The following is a 26,823-nucleotide window of genomic DNA, read 5'->3' on the forward strand; positions in this document are numbered from 1 at the left end:
TCTAGTAAATTTAGAAGCAGGAAGAAGGTGACACGCAGCTGCAACTCAGTAGGTTATAAAGCCAAGTGATGTCCCACCTTCAGGTGCACAAGCTTGTGCATGGCACACTGCTCAATTTTGCAGGTCAAACCTGGCAAAACAGACTGCATCACAGATAGGGAGATGGCAATATTTACTAATTAGCGTATGGCAGCTGGTATTAAAATTATTGCCCAGTTGCTACAGCATAGTATCATGAGCTTGTCTGAAGTATGAGTTAGGTTAAGTATCTGCTCAGTCAGGAACTTCACAGGTTGCCTCAAGGAAACCACATTTCTTTCCCCCCACCTGCATTACTGAATTAGTAAAAGTGGTATTTCACGATGATAGCTAAAATTATCCATCTGAAACTTTCTGAATATAAAGCACACACACATCAGATAATAACTGTCAACTATTATACCCTTGCAGAGTTCTGCTAGTGTAGCTGGAGTGATATTAGACTGCCAGAATCCCCTTTTTGATTTTGGGGTGTGTATGGATTTGTGGACAATGAGATGAAGTCGCATATACATCAAAATAGAAAAAGGACATTTTTCATTAGTTTCAATCTGCTACTTCTGGAAACACATTTCTGCAAAATTCTGCGAGAAGGCCCTAGCCACTATTTCCCAAAATCTCCCCTTTTTCTCTTTGAGTGTGTGTAGTTAAGACCCTAAGCTTATTAGCTGCATGATGAAAATATATGAATTATCATTATGTGTAAAGACCTTTATTTTAGATAGTGGGAAAAAAATCTTGAATGGAAGTCCTGAGGTAGTTTTGTAGTACTGCCATAAAAGTTTTGTAGTACTGCCATAAAATGATCATCCTAACCTCCTCAGGGTTTCCTTCAAAAATAAGACATTACATCTTGGTTTCAGACACTGAAGTGCAATTCAAGACAACTTCTGCTAAAGAAAAATGTAAGGCGCAGGACAGGATGGTTTCAGGGCCAGGCAATTCTTAAGAACAAAATAAAGATCAAGTTCCAGGTCACATGGGCAAGCTTTATCCAGATCACAATCTATAAGTCATCACTCTGACATAAGGATAGCCCTTCTGCCTTGCTCTCTTCTTACTTCCATTGGTGGGCACCAATGGAAGCTAATGGAAGCCGATAACACTGGTCACCAGTAATCAGAAACTACTGAACTTCTGCTACTCAGCTTCTGAGCCACTCTCAGGTGAACAGCAGTATAAACATGTGGGAGAGTGCGTGATGTGAACATCTTCATGCCAGCTCAGTGCTAGATCCTACTGTTAAGCTACAAAGCCAATACTAGCTACATATATAAGTCACTCTGATAACCTTAGACTAATAAACTGGTTTGAGCTAAGAGAAGGCATGCCGTGGTAGACAAAGCCTATTCCAGCTGGCATCACTCTTCTATGTGATGCCCATCTCTGTAGTGCAGACAGCAAAAGGAAAATATCCAACCAGAACAAGAAGTGCCCCAACATTTTAAAAAATGTTTTGCCACTGGACAAAATGTAAAAATTTTGGGCACAATGACCCATGTTGTATTTTAAACAAGCCATGATACAGCCACTAGAAGTATGCCAGCTATCAGCTGGCAGATGGTCCTATTTGGAGAAAACTTACATTGCTTCCAATACAAGAAGATTTTTGTAAAAATTAAGCTTCATTTAATTTTGGTTTATTTGTTTTTATCTTACTCTTATTCTACCTTTTACTTTCTGGCTCTGACTGATTGAGTTGATGGCAGTTGATGCTACACACACAAACAGCTCACTGGGATTAGACATTTTTATACTTCCAATATGCTAGAATTCTCAGTAGGGTCTCTCCCAAATCATACTGTGCAAGCTTTTTGTCCAAATTACCAAAAAAACAAAAAAAAAAAACAAAACAAAAAAAAAACAAAAAAACAAAACAAAAAAAAACCAAGTGAGAGATACAAAATTAGTGTCAATAGCACTCTGATTCTTTCATAATGCAGTATTTTTTTAAAAAAAACTTGATTGTTTTTTGTACTGAAAGTATTATAGTAATACTATGGAAAGAAAGTGAGAACCAGTAAATGTGAGCACCTGGGAGTAAGAACTGATGATATGACTTTGAATTTCATCCATTGTGTCTGTTCCGTAGGACACAGTTCCTAGATGGAGACGCTTAAATATCATCTCATTCTGAGTTAATGTACCTGTAAGATAAAAAAATTAATACACACATTAAACATTTAAGTTCAGTTTCTCAAGAACTATCAGCAGTCCCTCCTATTTTACCTCACTGTAAGTTTCAGTAAATTAAGACCTACTGTACTTCATGGCACAGTGATTAACTGCAGTACTGTGGTGAAGACTCTGTTCACAAACTGAGTTTCATCCTGGGCTCAGGTAGCTGGCTTGAAGTTGAGTCGAGCTTTCATCCTTCTGAGGTTATACTCACTGGGAGTGCAAGCAGCCTGCATAATTAAATTGTAAACTGCTGAGAGAGTGCTTAAAATACTATGGGGTGGGGTACAAAAGAAGCACACTTTGCTTTGTATATTCCAGCCTAATAAATAGAGCCAGGAGGATGCTGTTCATTCAGATTTGCAGTGAAATTATCAAATTCCAGTATTCTGAAGATAGCAGAGTCAAAAAGGCAAAGCAAATGTAGCAGAAATTGGTCTCTGATTTTTTTTAGACCTAAGAGCACTACTGGCCACATGTGTCATGACTCTCCAAATGCAAAACCAAACACAAAAGAAACAAGAGAAAAAACAACAGATGAACACAGCTTTATATCCTATGCCTGTTTTTACAATGCTTTTGAGAAGAATTATTATGCTGGGTCAGACTGAAGTTTATATACTCCAGCACGCAGTTCCATAGTGGACAACCAGATGCCTATGGGATGCCCAGATGTAAGACATGAACACAACAGAAACTGCCTGAGTACATTTCCTACAACTAGTATTGAGAGGCATATTGCTTCTGATATTGGAAGCAGTACATAGTCATTGCAACCAGAAGTCATGGGCAGAGTGAAACATGTGAGCAAACATGTAAAATTATATCTTTATGAACTTCTCATCTGAGAATTACATCAGAAATTCTGATTTAATTGTGAAACATAGCTAAATGCATGCTGAAAATCTACATATTTCTATACATACTGTCTTTACAGTCAGGCATCAATACCCACAAGAAGTTTAGGTTTATACAAACATATTCACAATAGAATAGTGGCACTAAGCAATAGTTATCTTGCTATGTTATCAAGATAATGTTTAAAGAATATTACGATCTTTTGAACAATTCTGCAATTTTCTTTACTTTTGTGATTAGAAAAAAACCACCACAAAGAAAAATGTAAGAGTGCTTTCATTCATCTAATTCCTCTCTTATACTTACATCCTAACTTTCATCTATGGAGCTGATAGCAATATTTTTCATTAGGACTACAACCTATTTTTGATGGGTAAGATGATAGTTCTCTTCTGCAGATGGAAGAGATCTTCTACAAAAAAAGAGAGACTCTGATCTAGTAGAGGTGTATGGTGGATGACTGTTTCAGGTTTCCTGGTGCTCTGAAGAAAATGTTTTGGATTTGCGCACAAAAGCTGCCACACCTTTTTTTGCTTGGATGAGTGTTTCATGACCTGAACATTAGGTGACATGCCCCATCAAAAAAAGTAGCATACAAGACAATACATTTAAACATACACAGAAATCATATACAGTACATCTATCCCTTAAAGATCATGCCTCCATAAATAAAGCATTTCAGGGGAAAACACTTTGATATGAGATATAAAAGATGTGTCTCCATAAATAATCTTGAGAGTGTGTGAAAAGCATCATTTGACAAATAAAGTAGATTAATCATGCTGTCTCAAACCGGTCACTAGAAATTATCACTACTTCCCATTTCAACAAATGTAGCCTGTAATCGGTAATAAGCCTTGAATTTTAGAATCAACATAAATAGTATGCTTTTAGAGATCACTTCCTATCTGTAAGAAACCATAGGATGTCAGTCAACGAGTGACATTATTTTCACCACTCTCAGCAATGACACCCTTGGTTCCGAGAAAGCTCTAATTGAAGGGTGGGTGATGCAGGGTATGGTGATGAGACAGAGGCCAGAAGTCATCCCTGGACAGGTTCATCAGTCAGGGAAATTTGGATACTATGTTATTTAAGCCTTAGTAGAGGATGAATGATTCCGTTCTTTGAACTATGGTGGAACTAATTTCATTACTTCACAATTCCATGATAGATTATTAAATACTATTATTCTTCTTATTCTTCTTGAATGAGTAAAGAATGCTATTACTGAAAATGGTGTAAGTACAAATATATCTGAAGGTTTACTAAAATAAGGTTTAATAACATTACCCCCCTTTTCAGACCAGAGAATTATGTTTGATTTCATGCCCTCTCCCAGAATGTGAGTTAAACACAGCAAGTAATAGGTGGAAAAGAGTTGAAGCACTGGATATGTTACAATTACTGTTCAGGTAGCAGATATTATTTAGACAGTTAACATCCAACTCTTTCATCCTTAAGGAGGCATTTCTATTTGTATTCTTGCAATTTGCTCATGGTTATTAAATGCAAAATAATTAATATTCCACATATTCAATTTCTTCTTCTCTTTGTTTCTGCTGTATTATCATTTTTGATCATACATTTATGAAAACAAACCAATTTGTTGAATGTCTTTAGAAAGCTGCACCCTATCTTCCTTGAGTATTTCTAGGAAAAATGCTTGATTCTATAACAATGAAAATTAATAGTATTTCTGTATTTACTTTAGGAGAGGAATCATTCACTCTACACTGTGCTTCTGTGTTCAGATGTGTACTGCCCCACTGAAATACAGTGGACCCTCAACTTACAGACTTTTCGAGTTACAGACTTCTCTGGCCGCAAAATTTAGGTTCGACTTGTAGCCAGAGAATCAACCTACAGACCAGAAAAAAGCCAAAATGGAACAAAAACGGCCAGTTACAGGATTAATCGGTTTTCAATGCATTGTAGGTCAATGGAGACTCGACCTACAGACTTTTAGACCTGCAGCCACCGTTCCAATACAGATTAATTCCGTAAGTAGAGGGTCCACTGTAATGAATTAGCTTAGAGAGCCAGTGTGGCTAGGACTCATGAGACCTGGGTTCAAATTTATGTTTCCTCTAGGAAACTCCTGAATAGCAGCAACAGTAGAATACACCTTGGGCATTTCATGTATATGTTAGGGTTGCCATTAATTGGAAACAACCTGATAGCACATAATAACATCAACAAGCGTATGGAGCACCTCTATAACATGTTTTTTTTTCTTATAGACCAATTATATTCAGATAATACTTGAGAAGTAATAGTTAATGATGGTTTAACAAAGCGGATTTTTCTAGGCTGAGGTACAAGACAAGGCTGTCCACTTTCACCAATATTGTTTTGTATGGTTATAGAATTGTTAGCTAATGCAATAAGAAATGATGAATTAATTAAAGGATTGGGAAACAATGATACAATTAAGATTAATTTATTTGCTGATGACTCATTATTGACCATTAAAAACCCATTAGAAAGTATGGATAATAATAAAAATCATTTAGAAAAAAATTGGGGAAATAACAGGATTAAGTATTAACTGGCAAAAAACACAAATAATGATGTTTAATTATAATAAACATGAACAAGAAACATTTGTAAATATGGTTTTAAAATGTGTAATTAGATGGATAGTATAATGTTTTTAATATAACACTGGCTGAGGTTTTACAGTGGTGCCTCGCTTAACGGGTGCCCCATAGTGATTAACTTTTTGCGATCGCTTTGCGATGTTCCCTATGGGGAAAAATCGCTTTGCGATGATCGGTACTGTTTCGCTTACCGATCATTGCAAAGTGATGATTTTTTAACAGCTGATCAGCGGTTCCAAAATGGCCACCGGGTAAAAAAAATGGCCACCCGCTGTTTTCTGGGACAGATTCCTCGCTTATCGGGCAGCGAAAATGGCTGCCGTATGGAGGATTTTCCCTTAAAGGTGAGTCTGAAGCCCATAGGAATGCATTGAAGGGGTTTCAATGAATTCCTATGGGCTTTTTAATATCGCATAGTGACGAAATCGCTTTGCAGCGATTTTTGTTGCACCGATTATCGACGCTATGCGAGGCACCACTGTACTTATATTAAGGATATATGATGTTATTAACTGTAAAGAAGGGGTTGTTTTATCACGTTTTAATGGAATTTAATTACCCTGACTGACTTTAAAGATAAAGGTTCCCCTTGCCATTTTTTTGTTGAGTCGTGTTCGACTCTAGGGGGTGGTGCTCATCCCCGTTTCCAAGCCATAGAGCCAGCGTTTTGTCGGAAGACAATCTTCCATGGTCACATGGCCAGTGTGACTTAGACACGGAACGCTGTTACCTTCCCACCAAGGTGGTCCCTATTGATCTACTTGCATTTGCATGCTTTCGAACCGCTAGGTTGGTGGGAGCTGGGACAAGCGACGGGCGCTCACTCCGTCGCGTGGATTCAATCTTATGACTGCTGGTCTTCTGACCCTGCAGCACAGGCTTCTGCGGTTTAACCCACAGCGCCACCACATCCCTCTCTGACTGACTTTACGAAACTATAATTACCGTATTTTTCGCTCCATAAGACGCACCTTTCCATAAGACGCAACAAATTTTTAGAAGAACACAGGAAAAAAATTATCTGCTTTCTTCTCCTAAAATTTGGTGAGCCTTATGGAGAGGTCCATTTTATGGAACACACCCTAGGGTCCTAGGGTCCTAGGGTGTGTTCCAGGACCCTTTGGAGCCTCCCCCTGCCTCCCTCAGGGGCCAGAGGGGGTGAAATCGCCACCTTCTGGGGCTCTTCTGAAGTTTCCCACGCCTCAGAAGAGCCCCCAAAGGTGGCGATTTCATCCCCTCTGGCTCCCAGGGGAGGCAGGGTCAGTCTCCAAAGAGTCCTAGGGTGTGTTCCAGGACCGTTTGGAGACTCACCCTGCCTCCCTCGGGGGCCAGAGGGGGCAAAATCGCCACCTTCTGGGGCTCTTCTGAGATGTGGGAAACTTCAGAAGAGCCCCAGAAGGTGGCGATTTCACCCCCTCTGGCCCCCGAGGGAGGCAGGGGGAGGCTCCAAAGGGTCCTGGAACACACCCTAGGACCCTAGGGCCCTAGGGCGTGTTCCATAAGATGGACCTCTCCATAAGATGGACCTCTTCCCAAGCCTCAAAAGAGCCCCAGAAGGTGGCGATTTTGCCCCTTCTGGCCCCCGGGGGAGACAGGGTGAGTCTCCAAAGGGTCCTAGAACACAACCTTTCCAGGCTCAGAAAAGGTCCTGGAAGCTCCCGATTTTGCCCCCGCTGTCCCCGTGGGGGGGTGGGGGGGAGCCTGGCAAGGGTCCTGGGAGGCTCCCTTGGACCCTTGCCACGCTCCCCCACCCCCCATGGGGCCAGGGGGTTAAAATCGCCAGCTTCTGAGAGTGTTTGGAGGCTTATCAAGCTTCCAAACACTCCCAGAACCTGGCGATTTCGCCAGGGCTGGCCCCGTGGGGGGGTGGGGGGAGGGTGGCAAGGGTCATGGGAGGCTCCCTTGGACCCTTGCCACGCCCCCCACCCCCCATGGGGCCAGGGGGGGTAAAATCACCAGCTCCCAGAACCTGGCGCTTTTGCCAGTGCTGGCCCGTGCATGGGTGGGAGGAGCGTCGCAAGGATCTGAGTGAGCTTCCAGGACCCTTGCAACGTTCCCCCCACCTGGAAACTGGCGATTTCGGGGCCAGCAGCGACGAAATTGCTGCATTCACACCATTAGACGCACTGACTTCCCTACCCACATTTTGGAGGAGAAAAAGTGCATCTTATGGTGCAAAAAATACGGTGTATGTATCTATTTTATATTGATTTTGTTTTACTGGTCTTTGACCGTAATAAAGTATTCATTCATTCATTCAAATGTGTAATTATATTAAATATTTAGGTATAAATCATAGCTAAAGTGACTCAATCAAAGGAGCAAAATTTTAATAAATTAAAATGTGATATTAAAGATAAATTGCAGGAGTATTCTAATGGATTGCTGCCTTGTCGTGGCGAAGGGGCTTGAGTAACTCAGAGAAGCTATGGGCTATGCCGTGCAGGGACACCCAAGACGGACAGGACATAGTGGAGAGTTCCGACTAAACGCAATCCACCTGGAGTAGGAAATGGCAAGCCACTCCAGTATCTTTGCCAAGAACGCCCCATGATCAGAAACAAAAGGCTAAAAGATATGACGCTGGAAGATGGGCCCCTCAGGTCGGAAGGCGTCCAACATGCTACTGAGGAAGAGTGGAGGACAAGTACAAGTAGCTCCAGAGCTAATGAAGTGGTTGGGCCAAAGCCGAAAGGACGCTCAGCTGTGGACGTGCCTGGAAGTGAAAGGAAAATCCAATGCTGCAAAGAAAAATACTGCATAGGAACCTGGAATGTAAGATCTATGAACGTTGGGAAGCTGGAGGTGGTCAAACAGGAGATGGCAAGAATAAACATTGACATCCTGGGCGTCAGTGAACTAAAATGGACAGGAATGGGTGAATTCAGCTCAGATGATTATCATATCTACTATTGTGGGCAAGAATCCCGTAGAAGGAATGGAGTAGCCCTCATAGTCAACAAAAGAGTGGGAAAAGCTGTAATGGGATACAATCTCAAAAATGATAGAATGATGTCAATACGAATCCAAGGCAGACCATTCAACATCACAATAATCCAAGTTTATGCACCAACCAGCATTGCTGAGGAGACTGAAATTGAACAATTCTATGAAGATTTACAACACCTTCTAGAACTGACACCAAAGAAAGATGTTCTTCTCATTCTAGGAGACTGGAATGCTAAAGTAGGGAGCCAAGAGATAAAAGGAACAACAGGGAAGTTTGGCCTTGGAGTTCAGAACGAAGCAGGACAAAGGCTAATAGAGTTTTGTCAAGAGAATAAGCTGGTCATCACAAACACTCTTTTCCAACAACACAAGAGGCGACTCTATACATGGAAATCACCAGATGGGCAATATCGAAATCAGATTGATTATATTCTCTGCAGCCAAAGATGGAGAAGCTCTATACAGTCAGCAAAAACAAGACCTGGAGCTGACTGCGGTTCTGATCATCAGCTTCTCATAGCAAAATTCAAGCTTAGACTGAAGAGATTAGGAAAAACCACTGGGCCACTCAGGTATAATCTAAACCAAATCCCTTATGAATACACAGTGGAAGTAAAGAACAGATTTAAGGAACTAGATTTGGTGGACAGAGTGCCTGAAGAACTTTGGATAGAGGCTCGTAACATTGTCCAGGAGGCAGCAACGAAAACCATCCCAAAGAAAAGGAAATGCAAGAAAGCAAAGTGGCTGTCCAACGAGGCCTTAGAAATAGCAGAGAGGAGAAGGGAAGCAAAATGCAAGGGAGATAGGGAAAGTTACAGAAACTTGAATGCAGACTTCCAAAGAATAGCAAGGAGAGACAAGAGGGCCTTCTTAAATGAACAATGCAAAGAAATAGAGGAAGATAACAGAAAAGGAAAGACCAGAGATCTGTTCAGGAAAATTGGACATATTAGAGGAACATTTTGCGCAAAGATGAACATGATAAAAGACAAAAATGGGAGGGACCTAACAGAAGCAGAAGACGTCAAGAAGAGGTGGCAAGAATACACAGAGGAATTATATCAGAAAGATTTGGATATCCCGGACAACCCAGACAATGTAGTTGCTGACCTTGAGCCAGACATCCTGGAGAGCGAAGTCAAGTGGGCCTTAGAAAGCCTGGCTAACAACAAGGCCAGTGGAGGTGATGGCATTCCAGTTGAACTATTTAAAATCTTGAAAGATGATGCTGTTAAGGTGCTACATTCAATATGCCAGCAAGTTTGGAAAACTCAACAGTGGCCAGAGGATTGGAAAAGATCAGTCTACATCCCAATCCCAAAGAAAGGCAGTGCCAAAGAATGCTCCAACTACCGTACAATTGCACTCATTTCGCACGCTAGCAAGGTTATGCTCAAAATCCTACAAGGTAGGCTTCAGCAGTATGTGGACCGAGAACTCCCAGAAGTACAAGCTGGATTCCGAAGAGGCAGAGGAACTCGAGACCAAATTTCTAACTTGCGCTGGATTATGGAGAAAGCCAGAGAGTTCCAGAAAAATATCTACTTCTGCTTCATTGACTATGCGAAAGCCTTTGACTGTGTGGACCACAGCAAACTATGGCAAGTTCTTAAAGAAATGGGAGTGCCTGACCACTTTATCTGTCTACTGAGAAACCTATATGTGGGACAGGAAGCAACAGTTAGAACTGGTCATGGAACAACTGAGTGGTTCAAAATTGGGAAAGGAGTATGGCAAGGCTGTATATTGTCCCCCAGCTTGTTTAACTTATATGCAGAATACATCATGCGGAAGGCTGGACTGGAAGAAACCCAAGCCGGAATTAAGATTGCCGGAAGAAATATCAACAACCTCCGATATGCAGATGATACCACTCTGATGGCAGAAAGTGAGGAGGAATTAAAGAACCTTGTAATGAGAGTGAAAGAGGAGAGTGCAAAAAACGGTCTGAAACTCAACATCAAAAAAACTAAGATCATGGCCACTGGTCCCATCACCTCCTGGGAAATAGAAGGGGAAGATATGGAGGCAGTGTCAAATTTTATCTTCCTGGGCTCCATGATCACTGCAGATGGAGACAGCAGCCCTGAAATTAAAAGGCGCCTTCTTCTTGGGAGGAAAGCGATGACAAATCTTGACAGCATCCTGAAAAGCAGAGACATCACCTAGCCAACAAAAGTCCGAATAGTCAAAGCTATGGTTTTTCCTGTCGTGATGTATGGAAGTGAGAGCTGGACCATAAAGAAAGCAGACCGCCGAAGAATTGATGCCTTTGAATTGTGGTGCTGGAGGAGACTCTTGAGAATCCCCTGGACTGCAAGGAGAACAAACCTATCAGTTCTAAAGGAAATCAACCCTGAATGCTCACTTGAAGGACAGATCCTGAAGCTGAGGCTCCAGTACTTTGGCCATCTCATGAGAAGAAAAGAGTCCTTGGAAAAAACCTTGATGTTAGGAAGGTGTGATGGCAAGAGGAGAAGGGGACGACCGAGGATGAGATGGCTGGACAGTGTCTGCGAAGCAACCAACATGAACCTGACACAACTCCGGGAGGCAGTAGAAGACAGGAGGGCCTGGCGTGCTCTGGTCCATGGGGTCACGAAGAGTCGGACACGACTAAACGACTAAACACACACATTCTAAATTAAAACTATCATGGTTTGGGAGAATCGCCATGATCAAAATGAAAATATTACCCAAAGTTACTTTTTTATTCAGGATGCTCCCAATACAATTAGAAGAAGAAGATATTAAGTATTGGCAGGGATTAATTAATGGATTTTGTAATCAAGGTAAACCATCTAGAATAAATAAAAAATATTGGTATAAGACTCAAAAAATGGAGGTTTAGGTATTCCTAATATAAGAAATTATTATATAGCCAATCAGTTAAGATTTATTGGAGATATTATATACAACAAAGGAAGGTTAATTTGGTGGGATATGGAATCCTCAGAAATAAATGGGAATGTTGTAAAATATTTGTTTATTGTAGTAAAAAGAAATACAATAAATCAGGTGAACAATCCTTTTTTAAGAAACATGTTAAATGTCTGGAACAGATATAAAAAGAAGTTATGTCCCTTTACTTCACCACTAAAATTAGCGACAAAAATAGAACATTTCCCAGCAAACCTGAAGGTTTTAGCTGATTTGTTTAAGGATAAAAGAGTTGCCAGATTGAAGGACTGGATGCTTAAAATGAGATCGAAGGATCAGATTATAGTTAAAATTCAAACTAATAAATTATCATGGTATAATTATATCCAATTAAATAGTTGGACAAATGAATAGCTGAAAACTAATGGCAAATGTAGAGAATATACTCAATAACAAGATAAAGTGTACAAGAAAAGAAATAATGTTTGGGGGGAAAAGAGAGAGAGAAGGGAAATGTGCTGCTACTTTTTAGTGCTTCTTGCTTGCCCCGGATCATCCTTCAGTAATAGCAATATGGAATAATTCCCCAATGGAGTAATGCTCCTCTATTCTGGTGGTAATGTGTCAAGTCCTTCCTGCACCTTGTTTAGCCAAGCACAACTGCTACCCAACTTAGTTTGCTTTGCTAAATTTTGGGGCAGCCTTAGTGGCAGTTCCATCCTAAGCTGTATCTGTAGCACACTCACATCAAGACCAATGGTTGCAGGTTATTTATTTATTATTATAATGATATTACTGTACACTTACACCACAAATGTTCCAGAGAAAGGGACAGGAGGTAGCCATTCCCCTTGTTAGTAGAATGGTAACAGAACCTTTGTAGCAATTTGATGACAGCAACAGGCCCAGCATTTCTTAAATGGTCTCTGCTACACTAAAAGTACACAGGCACAGTGAAAGAAACACAACCGTTCCACTTACAATCATGTTCAACAACTATATAGTGGTGCCTCGCTTAACGATGATAATCCGTTCCAGGAAAATAGCTGTTAAGCGAAAACATCGTAAAGCGAAATTTAAAAACCCATTGAAACACACTGAAAACTGTTCAATGAGTTTCAATGGGCTAAAAACTCACCATTCAGCGAAGATCCTCCATACGGCGGCCATTTTCGGTGCCTGTATAGTGAGGAATCCGTCTCTAAGCACGGCCGGGAGCCATTTTAAGCACCCGGTGGCCATTCTGAAAACCCATCAATCAGCTGTTTTTGATCGTCGTAAAGCGAAAATCGGTTTCCGAAGCAGGTAACCGATCATCGCTAAGCAAAATTCCCCCATTTAGATCATCATTTTGTGATCGCAATTGTGATCGCAAAACATCATCGTAAAGTGGATTCATCGTAATGTGGGGCAATCGTTAAGCGGGGCACGACTGTAATACGCCTAGAGTGGGCTAATATGTCCAGATAGGCGGGATAGAAATAAAATAAAATAAATAAATAAATAAATAAATAAATACGAAAATGAAAATGAAAGAGAAAAAAGAGATCTTCCAGCAAAGCACCCACCCCAGACAAACAAACATTATGCCGTTTACCCAGGAGTGGCAACTCCTTGGAAAATGTTCCCCATGGGATTACTATGATTCAGCTGACCAGGAGAGAGAGAAGGAGAAGGAGGATGATAGTAATGCTCTGACTCTTGTCCCTCTTGAGATACCAGGGAGGTGATTTTATGTCCACAGAAGAGGAATGAGCAGCTGCCTGATGGTTCCTCAAGGGTGGCCTGCATAGGTGCAGAACCAATGTGTGACATACAGAGGAAGCAAAAAATAAAGCATTGTAATTTTATTTTGGTTGATAACTTTGAAAACCAATTTAGAGTAAGAGTTTCCCTTTTGTTTATAGTGATTAAGGAATCCTAGAGGGTACAATAGCCATTAGATGTTGAGAACCATATTCTTAATTTTGCTTTTACCCCAACTGTTGCCAATGGTTCCCTCAGTCCTCCTTTGTCTGCTGCTGAAGCAGCACACATGACAGGACTCCAGAGCATAGAAATCATGAAATAGTTAGATATGTTCCTTATTTATAACAAAACATAAATGATCTTAAACAAAAAGTTTGTGTGGGATTTTTAAGAAAAAAGATTATGTGCTTCTTAATGAATTGAAGAATTCAATCCTCGTATTTAGCCAGCACTGTGTCATTTAAAGCCATGAGGGCTTTTACGCTAGCTAGGCTCAATGTATTTCCTTCTAAGCTTCTGGAGGGAAGATTTTGAGGTTTGCCTGCATCAGATTTTTTCTGCCCTTGTAATAGTGATAAAGTTGAATCAGTTGGTCATGTTCTTCTTTTCTGTACTTGTTATCGGGATCTTTGCATGGAGCTTTTATCACCTATTATCTGTAAATCTCCTGGGAGATCAGAGGAGGATTATGTGCAGTGGCTACTCTCTGACAATGCCTCTTATATTACAAGACAGGTGGCCATAATTCTGTGCTGCAGCAATGGTTATTCGTAAACAGATGTTTGGGTAGGTGATTTTAGATGGACAATTATTTTTAATATAACACTGTCTGAGGTTTTACCTTTATTAAGGATAGGTTATGTTATTAATTGGAAAGAAGGGGTTGTTTTATCATGTTATAATGGAATTTAATTACCCTGCCCGACTTCACTAAACAATAATTATATGTATCTATTTTATATTGATTTGGTTTTACTGGTCTTTGACTGTAATAAAGTATACTACTGCTACAATAAAGCAAAGAAATGCTGCTTACATAATTACAAGCAACATACAAAGCAAGAAAACCTTACCATTCATGTTGTGCATGCAGTTGTAGAATTGTTGTGAAGTTTCCTAGTCACTGGACCAACTTACTGGCTCTTCTTAAATATTAAAATTTGAGTCATACAGTATAGTCTACCAGCTAAACTGTGAATTTTTAAGAGGAGCCAGTAATAGGCAAAATGATTAGGTTGTAAGTGCCCCGTTTTATGCACTAGCCACTCTGAGTTTACTGCCCTTTAGTGGCTGAAATCCTACTGCTATTTGCTTTAGATTTGTGTACCTTGCTGCAGCTGTTTGTGGCTAACTGATGAGGCACTGGGGAACTTCTTGGCTGTGCAGTCAGACATGTGACTAGGCATGTGATAAGATGCACCCTGGCACCTAATCAATTGACCATAATTAGTTGCAGCAAGTTTTGTAAACCTTATGTAAAATTAGGTAAAGGTAAAGGTTCCCGTAGAAGGAATGGAGTAGCCCTCATAGTCAACAAAAGAGTGGGAAAAGCTGTAATGGGATACAATCTCAAAAATGATAGAATGATGTCAATACGAATCCAAGGCAGACCATTCAACATCACAATAATCCAAGTTTATGCACCAACCAGCATTGCTGAGGAGACTGAAATTGAACAATTCTATGAAGATTTACAACACCTTCTAGAACTGACACCAAAGAAAGATGTTCTTCTCATTCTAGGGGACTGGAATGCTAAAGTAGGGAGCCAAGAGATAAAAGGAACAACAGGGAAGTTTGGCCTTGGAGTTCAGAACGAAGCAGGACAAAGGCTAATAGAGTTTTGTCAAGAGAATAAGCTGGTCATCACAAACACTCTTTTCCAACAACACAAGAGGCGACTCTATACATGGAAATCACCAGATGGGCAATATCGAAATCAGATTGATTATATTCTCTGCAGCCAAAGATGGAGAAGCTCTATACAGTCAGCAAAAACAAGACCTGGAGCTGACTGCGGTTCTGATCATCAGCTTCTCATAGCAAAATTCAAGCTTAGACTGAAGAGATTAGGAAAAACCACTGGGCCACTCAGGTATAATCTAAACCAAATCCCTTATGCATACACAGTGGAAGTAAAGAACAGATTTAAGGAACTAGATTTGGTGGACAGAGTGCCTGAAGAACTTTGGATAGAGGCTCGTAACATTGTCCAGGAGGCAGCAACGAAAACCATCCCAAAGAAAAGGAAATGCAAGAAAGCAAAGTGGCTGTCCAACGAAGCCTTAGAAATAGCAGAGAGGAGAAGGGAAGCAAAATGCAGGGGAGATAGGGAAAGTTACAGAAACTTGAATTCAGACTTCCAAAGAATAGCAAGGAGAGACAAGAGGGCCTTCTTAAATGAACAATGCAAAGAAATAGAGGAAGATAACAGAAAAGGAAAGACCAGAGATCTGTTCAGGAAAATTGGACATATTAGAGGAACATTTTGCGCAAAGATGAACATGATAAAAGACAAAAATGGGAGGGACCTAACAGAAGCAGAAGACGTCAAGAAGAGGTGGCAAGAATACACAGAGGAATTATATCAGAAAGATTTGGATATCCCGGACAACCCAGACAATGTAGTTGCTGACCTTGAGCCAGACATCCTGGAGAGCGAAGTCAAGTGGGCCTTAGAAAGCCTGGCTAACAACAAGGCCAGTGGAGGTGATGGCATTCCAGTTGAACTATTTAAAATCTTGAAAGATGATGCTGTTAAGGTGCTACATTCAATATGCCAGCAAGTTTGGAAAACTCAACAGTGGCCAGAGGATTGGAAAAGATCAGTCTACATCCCAATCCCAAAGAAAGGCAGTGCCAAAGAATGCTCCAACTACCGTACAATTGCACTCATTTCGCACGCTAGCAAGGTTATGCTCAAAATCCTACAAGGTAGGCTTCAGCAGTATGTGGACCGAGAACTCCCAGAAGTACAAGCTGGATTCCGAAGAGGCAGAGGAACTCGAGACCAAATTGCTAACTTGCGCTGGATTATGGAGAAAGCCAGAGAGTTCCAGAAAAATATCTACTTCTGCTTCATTGACTATGCGAAAGCCTTTGACTGTGTGGACCACAGCAAACTATGGCAAGTTCTTAAAGAAATGGGAGTGCCTGACCACTTTATCTGTCTCCTGAGAAACCTATATGTGGGACAGGAAGCAACAGTTAGAACTGGTCATGGAACAACTGAGTGGTTCAAAATTGGGAAAGGAGTACGGCAAGGCTGTATATTGTCCCCCAGCTTATTTAACTTATATGCAGAATACATCATGCGGAAGGCTGGACTGGAAGAAACCCAAGCCGGAATTAAGATTGCCGGAAGAAATATCAACAACCTCCGATATGCAGATGATACCACTCTGATGGCAGAAAGTGAGGAGGAATTAAAGAACCTTGTAATGAGAGTGAAAGAGGAGAGTGCAAAAAACGGTCTGAAACTCAACATCAAAAAAACTAAGATCATGGCCACTGGTCCCATCACCTCCTGGGAAATAGAAGGGGAAGATATGGAGGCAGTGTCAAATTTTATCTTTCTGGGCTCCATGATCACTGCAGATGGAGACAGCAGCCCTGAAATTAAAAGGCGCCTTCTTCTTGGGAGGAAAGCGATGACAAATCTGGACAGCATCTTGAAAAGCAGAGACATCACCTTGCCAACAAAAGTCCGAATAGTCAAAGCTATGGTTTTTCCTGTCGTGATGTATGGAAGTGAGAGCTGGACCATAAAGAAAGCAGACCGCCGAAGAATTGATGCCTTTGAATTGTGGTGCTGGAGGAGGCTCTTGAGAATCCCCTGGACTGCAAGGAGAACAAACCTATCAGTTCTAAAGGAAATCAACCCTGAGTGCTCACTGGAAGGACAGATCCTGAAGCTGAGGCTCCAGTACTTTGGCCATCTAATGAGAAGAAAAGACTCCCTGGAAAAGACCCTGATGTTGGGAAAGTGTGATGGCAAGAGGAGAAGGGGACGACCGAGGATGAGATGGCTGGACAGTGTCTGCGAAGCAACCAACATGAACCTGACACAACTCCGGGAGGCAGTAGAAGACAGGAGGGCCTGGCGTGCTCTGGTCCATGGGGTCACGAAGAGTCGGACACGACTAAACGACTAAACACACACAAAGGTTCCCCTTGACAATTTTTTTTTGTCCAGTCGTGTCCGACTCTAGGGGGCGGTGCTCATCCCGCTCTTCAAGCCATAGAGCCAGCGTTTGTCCGAAGACAATCTTTCCGTGGTCACATGGCCAGTGTGATTTAGACACGGAACGCTGTTTACCTTCCCACCGAGATGGTACCTATTTATCTACTCGCATTTGCATGCTTTCAAACCGCTAGGTTGGCGGGAGCTGGGACAAGCAACGGGCGCTCACTCCGTCGCGTGGATTCGATCTTACGACTGCTTGGTCTTCTGACCCTGCAGCACAGGCTTCTGCGGTTTAGCCCACAGCGCCAAAATTCATTTAGTTCTTAATTTTTTAAACACTATTCCTTAACAACAAGAAAAATCCTCAGAATTCTTGTGCAGTTTCAACTTAGGCATACCTTCTAAAAGATACAAGAGAAGAGGAACAGTTCTCAGGCACAGCCAGATATTGGCAACTTCCCACTTTGCCTATGTCATACTTCTAACATTCATTTTCCAGTTCTAAGTTCCATACTATTGAAGCCTTCCAAAAATGGGCAAGTCATAAACTCCAAACTCTTATATACAATACTCTTTTATACTCTCCAAATTCCAAAACTAGTGTTCTGTTAATTTCAAAACCACTGCATTAACTTGAAGGGAATTTAAGGTCAGGGGAATATGTCAGCCCATTTATCTATCCAAAGACATCCATCCACCTTCAGATATTGACAATAGGTTCAACAAAATTATGTGAAGTGTCAAAAATGTTTAAACACCTTAGAAAGACCAATTATCAGAAGCTTGAAAGCCATATATTAACAATAATTGAGAAGGAACTCCTCATCCAATCCTCAGGAAGGAAATTCATCCAGGATGGATGAGTGGGGAGGATGGAGAGTAGAATTATTATGAGGAGCTAGTTGCTAAGTTGCTCACTGATCCTGTCTTCTCCACCCCTCCCATCAAGTGACTCTCATGTCCTCCTTAAAAGTGCCATGATGAGTGCAGAAGACTAAAATATCAGGTGAATATTACACAATGATCTGGTGTTCAAATGTAGCGCTAATGTTTAAACACCCCCCCAAGCCTCTGTTTTAACAACCTTTTAAAAACCTTTTTAATTACTATTCAATGGATTCTCATTTTGCTGATAAGCAAAATTTAGCAAGAAATAAAAACCAAGGACTGACAGTTGACATTTCCTTAGGAACTATGATTTTCATATGCTGGCCAGCAACTTCTGCTGCGATTTCTTCCCTTTCTGTCACTTCCTGAAAGTATGACCATTTTTTTTCACTGCAGTATTTTACTTTATGAAGTTCATAATGGGATGATACAAATTCTGTCCTCAATCTTTTCTAGTTAATATTTGCTTGACAAACCTAAGTTGTCTTGCAGAAATTCTGCTACTGCAAATCAACCTACATTTAACATTTCTTAAGTCCCATGTTGTTAACCAGTACTGTAGTAGCTTTTTGGAAAAGAGAAAGTACTAAATTTCCATGATGTCCACTATCACCACCCCCTTCCTCTACTGTAGAGCAGTGGAAGGGCAGAGTACAGTTTAGTATAATTGTATTGCAAATGCATATTTAATTGGAACAATGACATTATTAGTTGATAATACTTTTCTAGACAATAGGTATTTGTAGATATAAAATGGAATAAAACAGCTAACAGGGAGATAACATTCCTTTCTAGCTTATGGTACCATACCAAATAATTTTGTAATTTTAGAATGTTATGACTCAAAAAAAAAGTATCTTTGTTTGTCATAGCTTTGTGAACAGAAATGTGAGCCACACGGGGAAATTCACAGAGAGTGAATTGGTGCAATATACCAAAAGTAAGCACAGGAGAAAAGCCCATCAGTTGAAAAAGAGAGGGCAGAGTAAATGCATTCAAAATCAGCTAAAAGCAATATGGAACAAATGCCTTGAATGGCCTGCCTGAAACTCAAAATGAGTAACTTTCTCAGGGAGACTGTTTTGTAACTGGAATGCCACCACAAAGAAGGCTCGGTTTTGTGATCCATTCAACCAGCTTCATAAGCATATATGGAGAATATTTACAAATAGGAATTAAGACATCTCACCCAAACGTTGAGTGACATGAGCCTGTTAAATGATTATTTCTTTCACTGAAAATAACCAAGGTAATAAATCTGGAGTCTCTATCAATTTCACAGACTGACACTCTTCCTTTTCTCACACAATTCTTAACATATGCTAACTCTAGATAAATTTTAAACATGAACCTCTAGTGTTAACATATTAGTCCCTAATACAGGGCTTCCCCCAGAAGATTATGAATTTCATTACTCTATGCATCAGTTCAACTATTACATGTGTTAAGTATCTCATTTCGTCCACACAGCCGCTAAAATGTTAATTACCGCACTCAAATGTGAGTGCATGCATTAGTAAATAACTGTGCTTGGGAGATGGTTTTTATTTGTTATAATTGAATACTATGGTTGCTGTCAAAAAGTGCAGGAAAGCTGCAGAATCTAGATGTCAAAAACATTAACCAAAAATTACAAAATATCTTTTTTTTTTTTTGGTTAGAAAGTTCTCCAGCTCCAGAGGGACAAAAATGTCATGCTCAGCTGTCCTTGGAAAATGCTGGAACCAGGGCTCCCCACCATAATGGATGACGCATTTCTGTCAAACCTATATGTGATTTAAGTCCAAACAACCTGGCATTGGAGGGTAATGGATGCTATAATTAAAATGTGAGCCTAAAGAACCTGTTGTTTTAGTGGGTGTTTTTTAGTAATGGCTTTGTTCTACATGAAGATAAAAACTCCCTAACAAAGGAATTAATGTATTGCTTTAATAGGCTGCACCCTGAGTTAAGTTTTAAAATTTATGAGTTCTCTGCAGCATTGTTCTTTAAACAATGGTATTGTCAAATGCAACCAGTGAGAAGATTAAAGTTCTCCCAGCAGATTAAGTACAAATTATCTGTCCTCCTGTTTCAGCATCATTTGTTCATTTATCACATAACGTCTAGTATTTCTGGTCAGTGTCAATATGCTCTGCATCCTTGCAGTTAACAGATGTCTTCTCTTGTCGAATGAATTACTTTATGTTTCACGCACTGGTGGCCGCAGATGTGTCACTATAGCAACATCATTAATTTCAGATCTTACCGGAAACATGCACTCCAATCAAACCTAATTATACCACATTGCTTTCTTGTCCCACAATAAGGAAACTATAATGCAATTATTGGGATACTTCATTTTCTATTCTGCTGTGGCAAATGAGAGAGCCACTGTGATGGACGCTTCTTGTCAAAAAGCTTATTGATGAAGCACAAACCCAATTTACAATCATACAAAGAACTACCTTGCAATTATGTTAGTAACGTAATGCTCCTTAGACTCCACAAATAATACTTAATCATTTCAAGAGAAACTAGAGCCATAGTCTAAGATTTTGCAAACCATTTTCTTTATTCTCTTTTCATTTCCAATACAGAGAAGTCTACTTTTGGTATGTGGTTAAGTGGGACAATCCCATTAACTTGGGTGGTCTAAACAGAATCCCAGGAATTTATTTTAAGTTAAACATCCGGACTTCAATAATGAAATTGCATACATTACTACACAAACGAAGTATCTTTTAAACTACTGGGAAATACTGACATCTGCGTATGGCTAACAGTGGTGGCAGGTAACTCTTCTGCTCTAGGAGCTGGACTGCTATCCTGCCCCATTCCTCCCCCCCCCCCCCCGGTGACATAACCTGCTCTCTCCCCAGTGTCTATTTCCAGTTCCTCTGCGCAGAGAAGAGGCTGAGTTCTATGCCCTTCTCTAACAGAGAAACAATTTGATATTTGGAAGTATGAACCACCAGTTGTGTCCTTTCATGTGCTGTGTCCAATCTATTCAACTTACTGTAATGTAAAAGGTATCCCTCTGTTTTTTCTGGTCAAAGGAAACAATGGGGTCTATATAAGAAGATATTCCGTACAGGAAGATAAATGCTACACAAGGCAGTTTTCCTGCTCCTCTAACTTCCAGCTCTGCTGGGCGGGGCTCTACCTCTGGTGCGCACGACTCTGCCCCCCCCACGCAGGGTTCCATCGCAACCAGAACATAATGCAATCGCTGTGCAAATGAGGAAGACAGCTGCACGCAAGGAGGCAGAGGTGTGCGCACACACATATACCCAGCTTAGAGGGACCCTTGTCCAGAACTCTGTCCATGCCAAATTATAGCTGGAAGCCCAGCTTTTCCTTACAATTTCCCCCATTTCCTTACAATATAGAGAAGGGGAACCACACAGATTCTAAGACCTAGACCTACTGGGTCTCAAATTGGGCTGGTGGGAGTTCTCCACGTGGCACCATGATACATTCCTTTTGCTACAATTGGTGCTTTCTTTGTTTCTGCATGCACTTTCCTCTATTCTAAAAATATGACAGCTTGCTCCTGAGGCTAAGTTACTGGCAACAAGGATTTTATGCCAAAATATGCTGGTATTTTTAGTCTTGTTCATTTGCCTTTGGTTTTATACACTACTAAAATATGGTGCCCAAGAAGCTTTTTTAAACTGAACCTCACACTTGGCTTCCAGCCTACACTTCCCAGATATTTTCTTTTTACTTTTATTCATACCAATTTAAACATAGAATAACTGTGACTAATGAATCTGGGAGATCTTTTCTTATTCTTAATCTCTCCTTGGTAAAATGTAAACACTAATGATAACAAAGAAAGCGCTACAGAATTTAAAATCATCTAAATTTTTACGTTGAGGATAGCTGCATAAATTCTTTTCTAATGTGGAAGAAACCCCTATATCTGCAATTTCCCTTCCACACAGATAGAAGCAATAGTTACAATTTCATGCTTTACCCTTTATTCCATGATAATTTTTGAGTAAATGGACAGTTACAAGTCACTGCCTTAAAGTTCAACAACAGCTACCAAGCTGGCAACATTTAGACTGAGACAAGCTATCAGCACATTTTACTGTTTAATATAAAATGCTAGGATATACCTGTTTTATCTGTCAATAGATACACCAGACGTCCCAGTTCTTCAGGTATGGTGCTAGTCCTGACAACAGTTCCAGGTATATTGTCATCCTTCATAATCATCCATCCATATGCTGCTTTACCCATATCTAAGTTCACACGTAAACTGAAGGGGGAAAAAAGCCTTTTTGAGTTTAACAATTCGTTTTGAATGCCAGGGGAAAAAATTATCTGCCATGATTAAACCAATAGCTGAATTTATATAAATAAACAGTATACAAATTGTTATAGCAAGATGCATGACTATTCAAAATCATGTTAAAATTACTGTGTAGCAATAGTTATACTATAACTATCATATGAATTCTGATGTAGGTCAAATAAAATTATCTTTCTAATTGTCTCTAAAAACCGTAAGATTAGATAAAATAAATATTTTCTTTATCGTTAAATGTAATAATACAAAACGGTATTCATACCATTCCCCTGCTTCTTTCATTGGTATACCTTAATGTTATGGTTTAGTGAGGTTTTGTCATAGCACTGATGCAGAAACAGATACACATTTTGTTGTTTTAAAGATCACAATAGATACATTCAGTCTATGCACAGCAGACATATGATATGCATGAGCAAAAACATATGCCACCCAAACTGTTCATCTGTTCTTATCTGACTGCACTTGGACCAGCATAAATTTCTTATTCGTATCATCCAACACTCCACTGCCTTATCCATTTAATTGTTCTACTCTTATATGTTGTGGAACTCTGCTTGTCGACCTAACAATCCTTAGGGGTCCAAAGATTTTCTACTTCGGAAACCAGTCCACCATTCATCCCTGGCTGCCTCTAATGTTTGGCACTGTTCAGAACACTTGTAGGATTCCACCTTAATTCTTTCAACTCTTTCCTAAAAATCTGTTTGTCTGACATTGTTGGGAACCCCTTAGCTCCCATAGCCTATGGTAAATAAGCTGAACTACACTGATTGGAACATATATATTCTTCCCTTCTGCTCTTGCTTTTATCTAAACACCTCTTTCTCTCGTCTTTTTTGCATCAATTTAATACTGCAAGCAACTTAGGAAAGGGACTTTCTTTCTAATGCCTTGTGCACATTGATTTTACCATAGTAAATAAATAGCATAGGATGGCATGACAAATTTGAGTTACTAACAAATGTCATTTTAAGGTAATTTTCCCTATATAAAGCAACACAGCTGTATTACAAATATATAATTCTGAGAATTTAAGATTACAACATCCAGCTATTATGACTAAACAGAGAAATCATCCAGGTGTTCTGAATGTGGGAAACATGACAATTTAATGATAATAAAAGCAATAAGTCAGAAACATGGGCATTTTCCATATACGAGATTGTATATGGAAAATATAGGTTCTCGTATTTCCCTAGCTATATGGGAAGAATTTTTTTCCAAGTTCTTTCAACTTTACTTAGATTTAGTAGCTCAAAGGCTATACAGTCAACCCTTGACTTATGAACGGCCCTAGTTACAAACATTTCGACTTACAAACCGCTCTGATAGGAAAATAGGGACTCGACTTGCGAACTTGGATTTGCGTTACGAACTGAAAAAAAGTGCAGGAAAGGCAGGGAAAGTGGGAAATTTAAACTTTCAGTTAGCGAAGAGGCTACCTGTCTGCTTCCTTGCTCGTCCAAGCAGTTAGAGAGTGGGAAGAGAGACCCGGGACTGCCTGAGACTGCCTGGTATTGTCATTTTTAAATGTAAAATTTGGTTTAAAAGGTGCTTTGTTTGGGTTAAATGGTGATTGTTGAAAAGGTGCCTGTTTTGGTATAAAAGGTGCTTGATTTTAAAAGTGTTCTTTTTAAACTGTTCATTCAGTCCCTCCGTGGTTTCCTGCCTTTTTTTTAACCTATGTCATCTTAGGTTAAAAAAAATAAGAAAAAATTCTGCCTCTAGTGGTAGGAACAGATTAATCGGCTTTGCATTAGTTCCTATTGGGATTAATGCTTCGACTTACAAACCACCCCTCGACCTAAGAACCAAAAACAGCCGGGACGGATTAATTGGTTTTCAATGCATTCCTATGGGATATGCTGATTCGAGTTATGAACTTTTCGACTTACAAACTTCCTTCCGGAACAGATTAAGTTTGTAAGTCAAGGGTTGACTGTACACAATGTCAAGTTTTAGAGTTTAAAATACATTAAAATGAAAATTTCCATCTACAACACAGTTTTTGCAAAGGCTGCTCAAAAATAATTTTAGTTTTGAGGTATTTGAAAAGGTTATATATTTCTATAACCATTTTTTTTACTAATTGCTTTCTTGTTTGCATATTTCGGACAGTAAAAGAAGTTATGGGAAGGTGTATCAAGTTCTAAAAAGAGGCAGTCACCCACAGCCTGGGGTGCCTTGAGAAATTATCCCCTTATCTGAGCCGTTGGATGAGCACTGCAGAGAATGATCATATATGATCACCTTAGCTTTGGAATAGTCAATATACTAAGATAAAGAGGCAGATCAAATTGTGTAGAATATTTAATTCCTAGGTGTAGGAAGCATTTCCACCTAGCATCCTCTTGAAGGGTGTTCCAGTCTTGTTTAATCAGTTTTTCTGTAATAATAATAATAATAATAATAATAATAATAATAATAATAATAATAATAATAATAATAATAATAATAATAATAATAATAATAATAATAATAATAATAATATACCGCCCCATAGCGCTTCAAGCACTCTCTAGGCGGTTTACAAGTTAATTATGCAGGCTACACATTGCTCCCCCAGCAAGCTGGGTACTCATTTTACCGACCTTGGAAGGATAGAAGGCTGAGTCAACCTTGAGCCAGCTCCCTGGGATTTGAACCCCAGGTCATGAGCACAGTTTTGACTGCAGTACAGCGGTTTAACCACTGCACCACGAGGCTACACAGTGGTCTAATCTTGAGATTACAAGTGCATGGACCAGAATGGTGAGGTCCCCACCATCAAGATAGGGATGCAGCTGGGCAATCCGCCACAGATGGTAACTGGCAAAGCGGACCACTGACGCCACCTGGGTTTCCATGGTGCGCGCTGGGTCCAGATGTACTCCCAAGCTGTGAATCTCACTCTTTGTGACGAGAGTCACCTCCCCAAAACAGGGTGTTTCCCAAGCCGCCAATGGAGGGGCCACCCACCCTCAGGACCTCCTCTTCACTTACCATCAACCTTCCCCACAACAAGTCTTAGTCCAAATGAGAATCACTGAAAAACATCCACTGTTTGTCCATCAAGCTCACTAAAGCAGTGGTCGGGGAACAGAGGTAAATTACCCCAAATGGGATAAAAGTGAAAATCCTGGGGGTAATGAGCACAGCACTACCCCCTCCCTCCCACCCCCTGCAGCCAAACCCAATTGTAAGCCACCTCTCCCTGTTACTTCCTCGGTTGCAGCAGGGCACTTGTAAATCCGCTGTTCTTTCAGAGATCGGAGATAAGCTTGCTTGATTGGCTACAGCTGTGGAATAGCCCTGGGCAATCAATCAATCCGGGGCTTTGAATGACTGCTTCCTCCGGAAATGACTGCAAACAAGCAGGAGGCGGGAAAGGATCAAGTTAACGAGGGGAAGGAAGGTGAGAGAGACTGAGGGCTTTATCAAGCTTATTTAAATGTATGGAGAAAATGGATGGATAGAGGGTGGGTGAGTGGACGGACGTGTGTGTGTGAAAGAGAGACTGACTCAAAACTATGAAAAAAGGAACAGGCAAGGCGTGAATTAAGGCAGGAAAAAAGGGTGGAGGGAGGGTGGTTGGATGTGTGTTTGTGTGTGAGAGAGACTGACTTAAAACTATGAAAAAAGGAACAGGCAAGGCTTGAATTAAGGCAGGAAAAAAGGGTGGCTTCATCAAATACTGCCATTTCCTTCCTTTCAAATCAAGGGGGTAATGTAGGCTTATATAAATTTTTTTGGAGGGTAAAAGGTAAAAAAGTTCCCTGACCCCTGCACTAAAGGAACTTCTTCTCTTCATGCTATGTCACTATACTAGAATATTCAGATGCTTTTCTTTTAAAATGCTATGAATTATTTTTTAGTTTTGCACAAACAAAGAATAACCCTTCATAGAGAGAAATGTTGGTATGTGAAACTGCTTTCCAACTATTCCCTGGTTCTGCAATGTCACAAATTTATTTAACAACTTGTGGAATCACAGAAGAGGGGTATTGTTAGCCTTTGGCTACTACTGACGTGTCTGCTCACATTATCAGCAGTGCAATACACTGTCCCCAATGTTTTTTTAAAATATGTTTTTGGTGCTATTGATCATTATTTTATCTTAGAAGTAAACAAATCAGAAAGGTTCTGTGTTTCAGCACTGGGCAACAGGAACCAAAGGCCAGCATCCGAATAATGTTTCTGTGAGGTTT

At 40.3% G+C, this 26,823-nt stretch overlaps 1 protein-coding gene across 6 annotated transcripts in view; it reads right to left on the reverse strand.

Moving 5' to 3' along the window:
• The window catches only part of ATP9B (ATPase phospholipid transporting 9B), a 230,711-nt gene that overhangs the window by 52,234 nt on the left and 151,654 nt on the right, over positions 1-26,823 (reverse strand). For all 6 annotated transcript variants that reach the window (XM_078393510.1, XM_078393511.1, XM_020781634.3 and 3 more), the window contains exons 13-14: positions 22,440-22,582; positions 2,074-2,186 (exon numbers count right to left, since the gene is read on the reverse strand). In XM_078393510.1, coding sequence (XP_078249636.1) covers positions 2,074-2,186; positions 22,440-22,582 — 256 coding nt within the window. The remainder of the gene's footprint in view (positions 1-2,073; positions 2,187-22,439; positions 22,583-26,823) is intronic.

The sequence above is a fragment of the Pogona vitticeps genome, chromosome 4 (assembly GCF_051106095.1).
Source record: "Pogona vitticeps strain Pit_001003342236 chromosome 4, PviZW2.1, whole genome shotgun sequence".
NCBI lineage: Eukaryota > Metazoa > Chordata > Lepidosauria > Squamata > Agamidae > Pogona > Pogona vitticeps.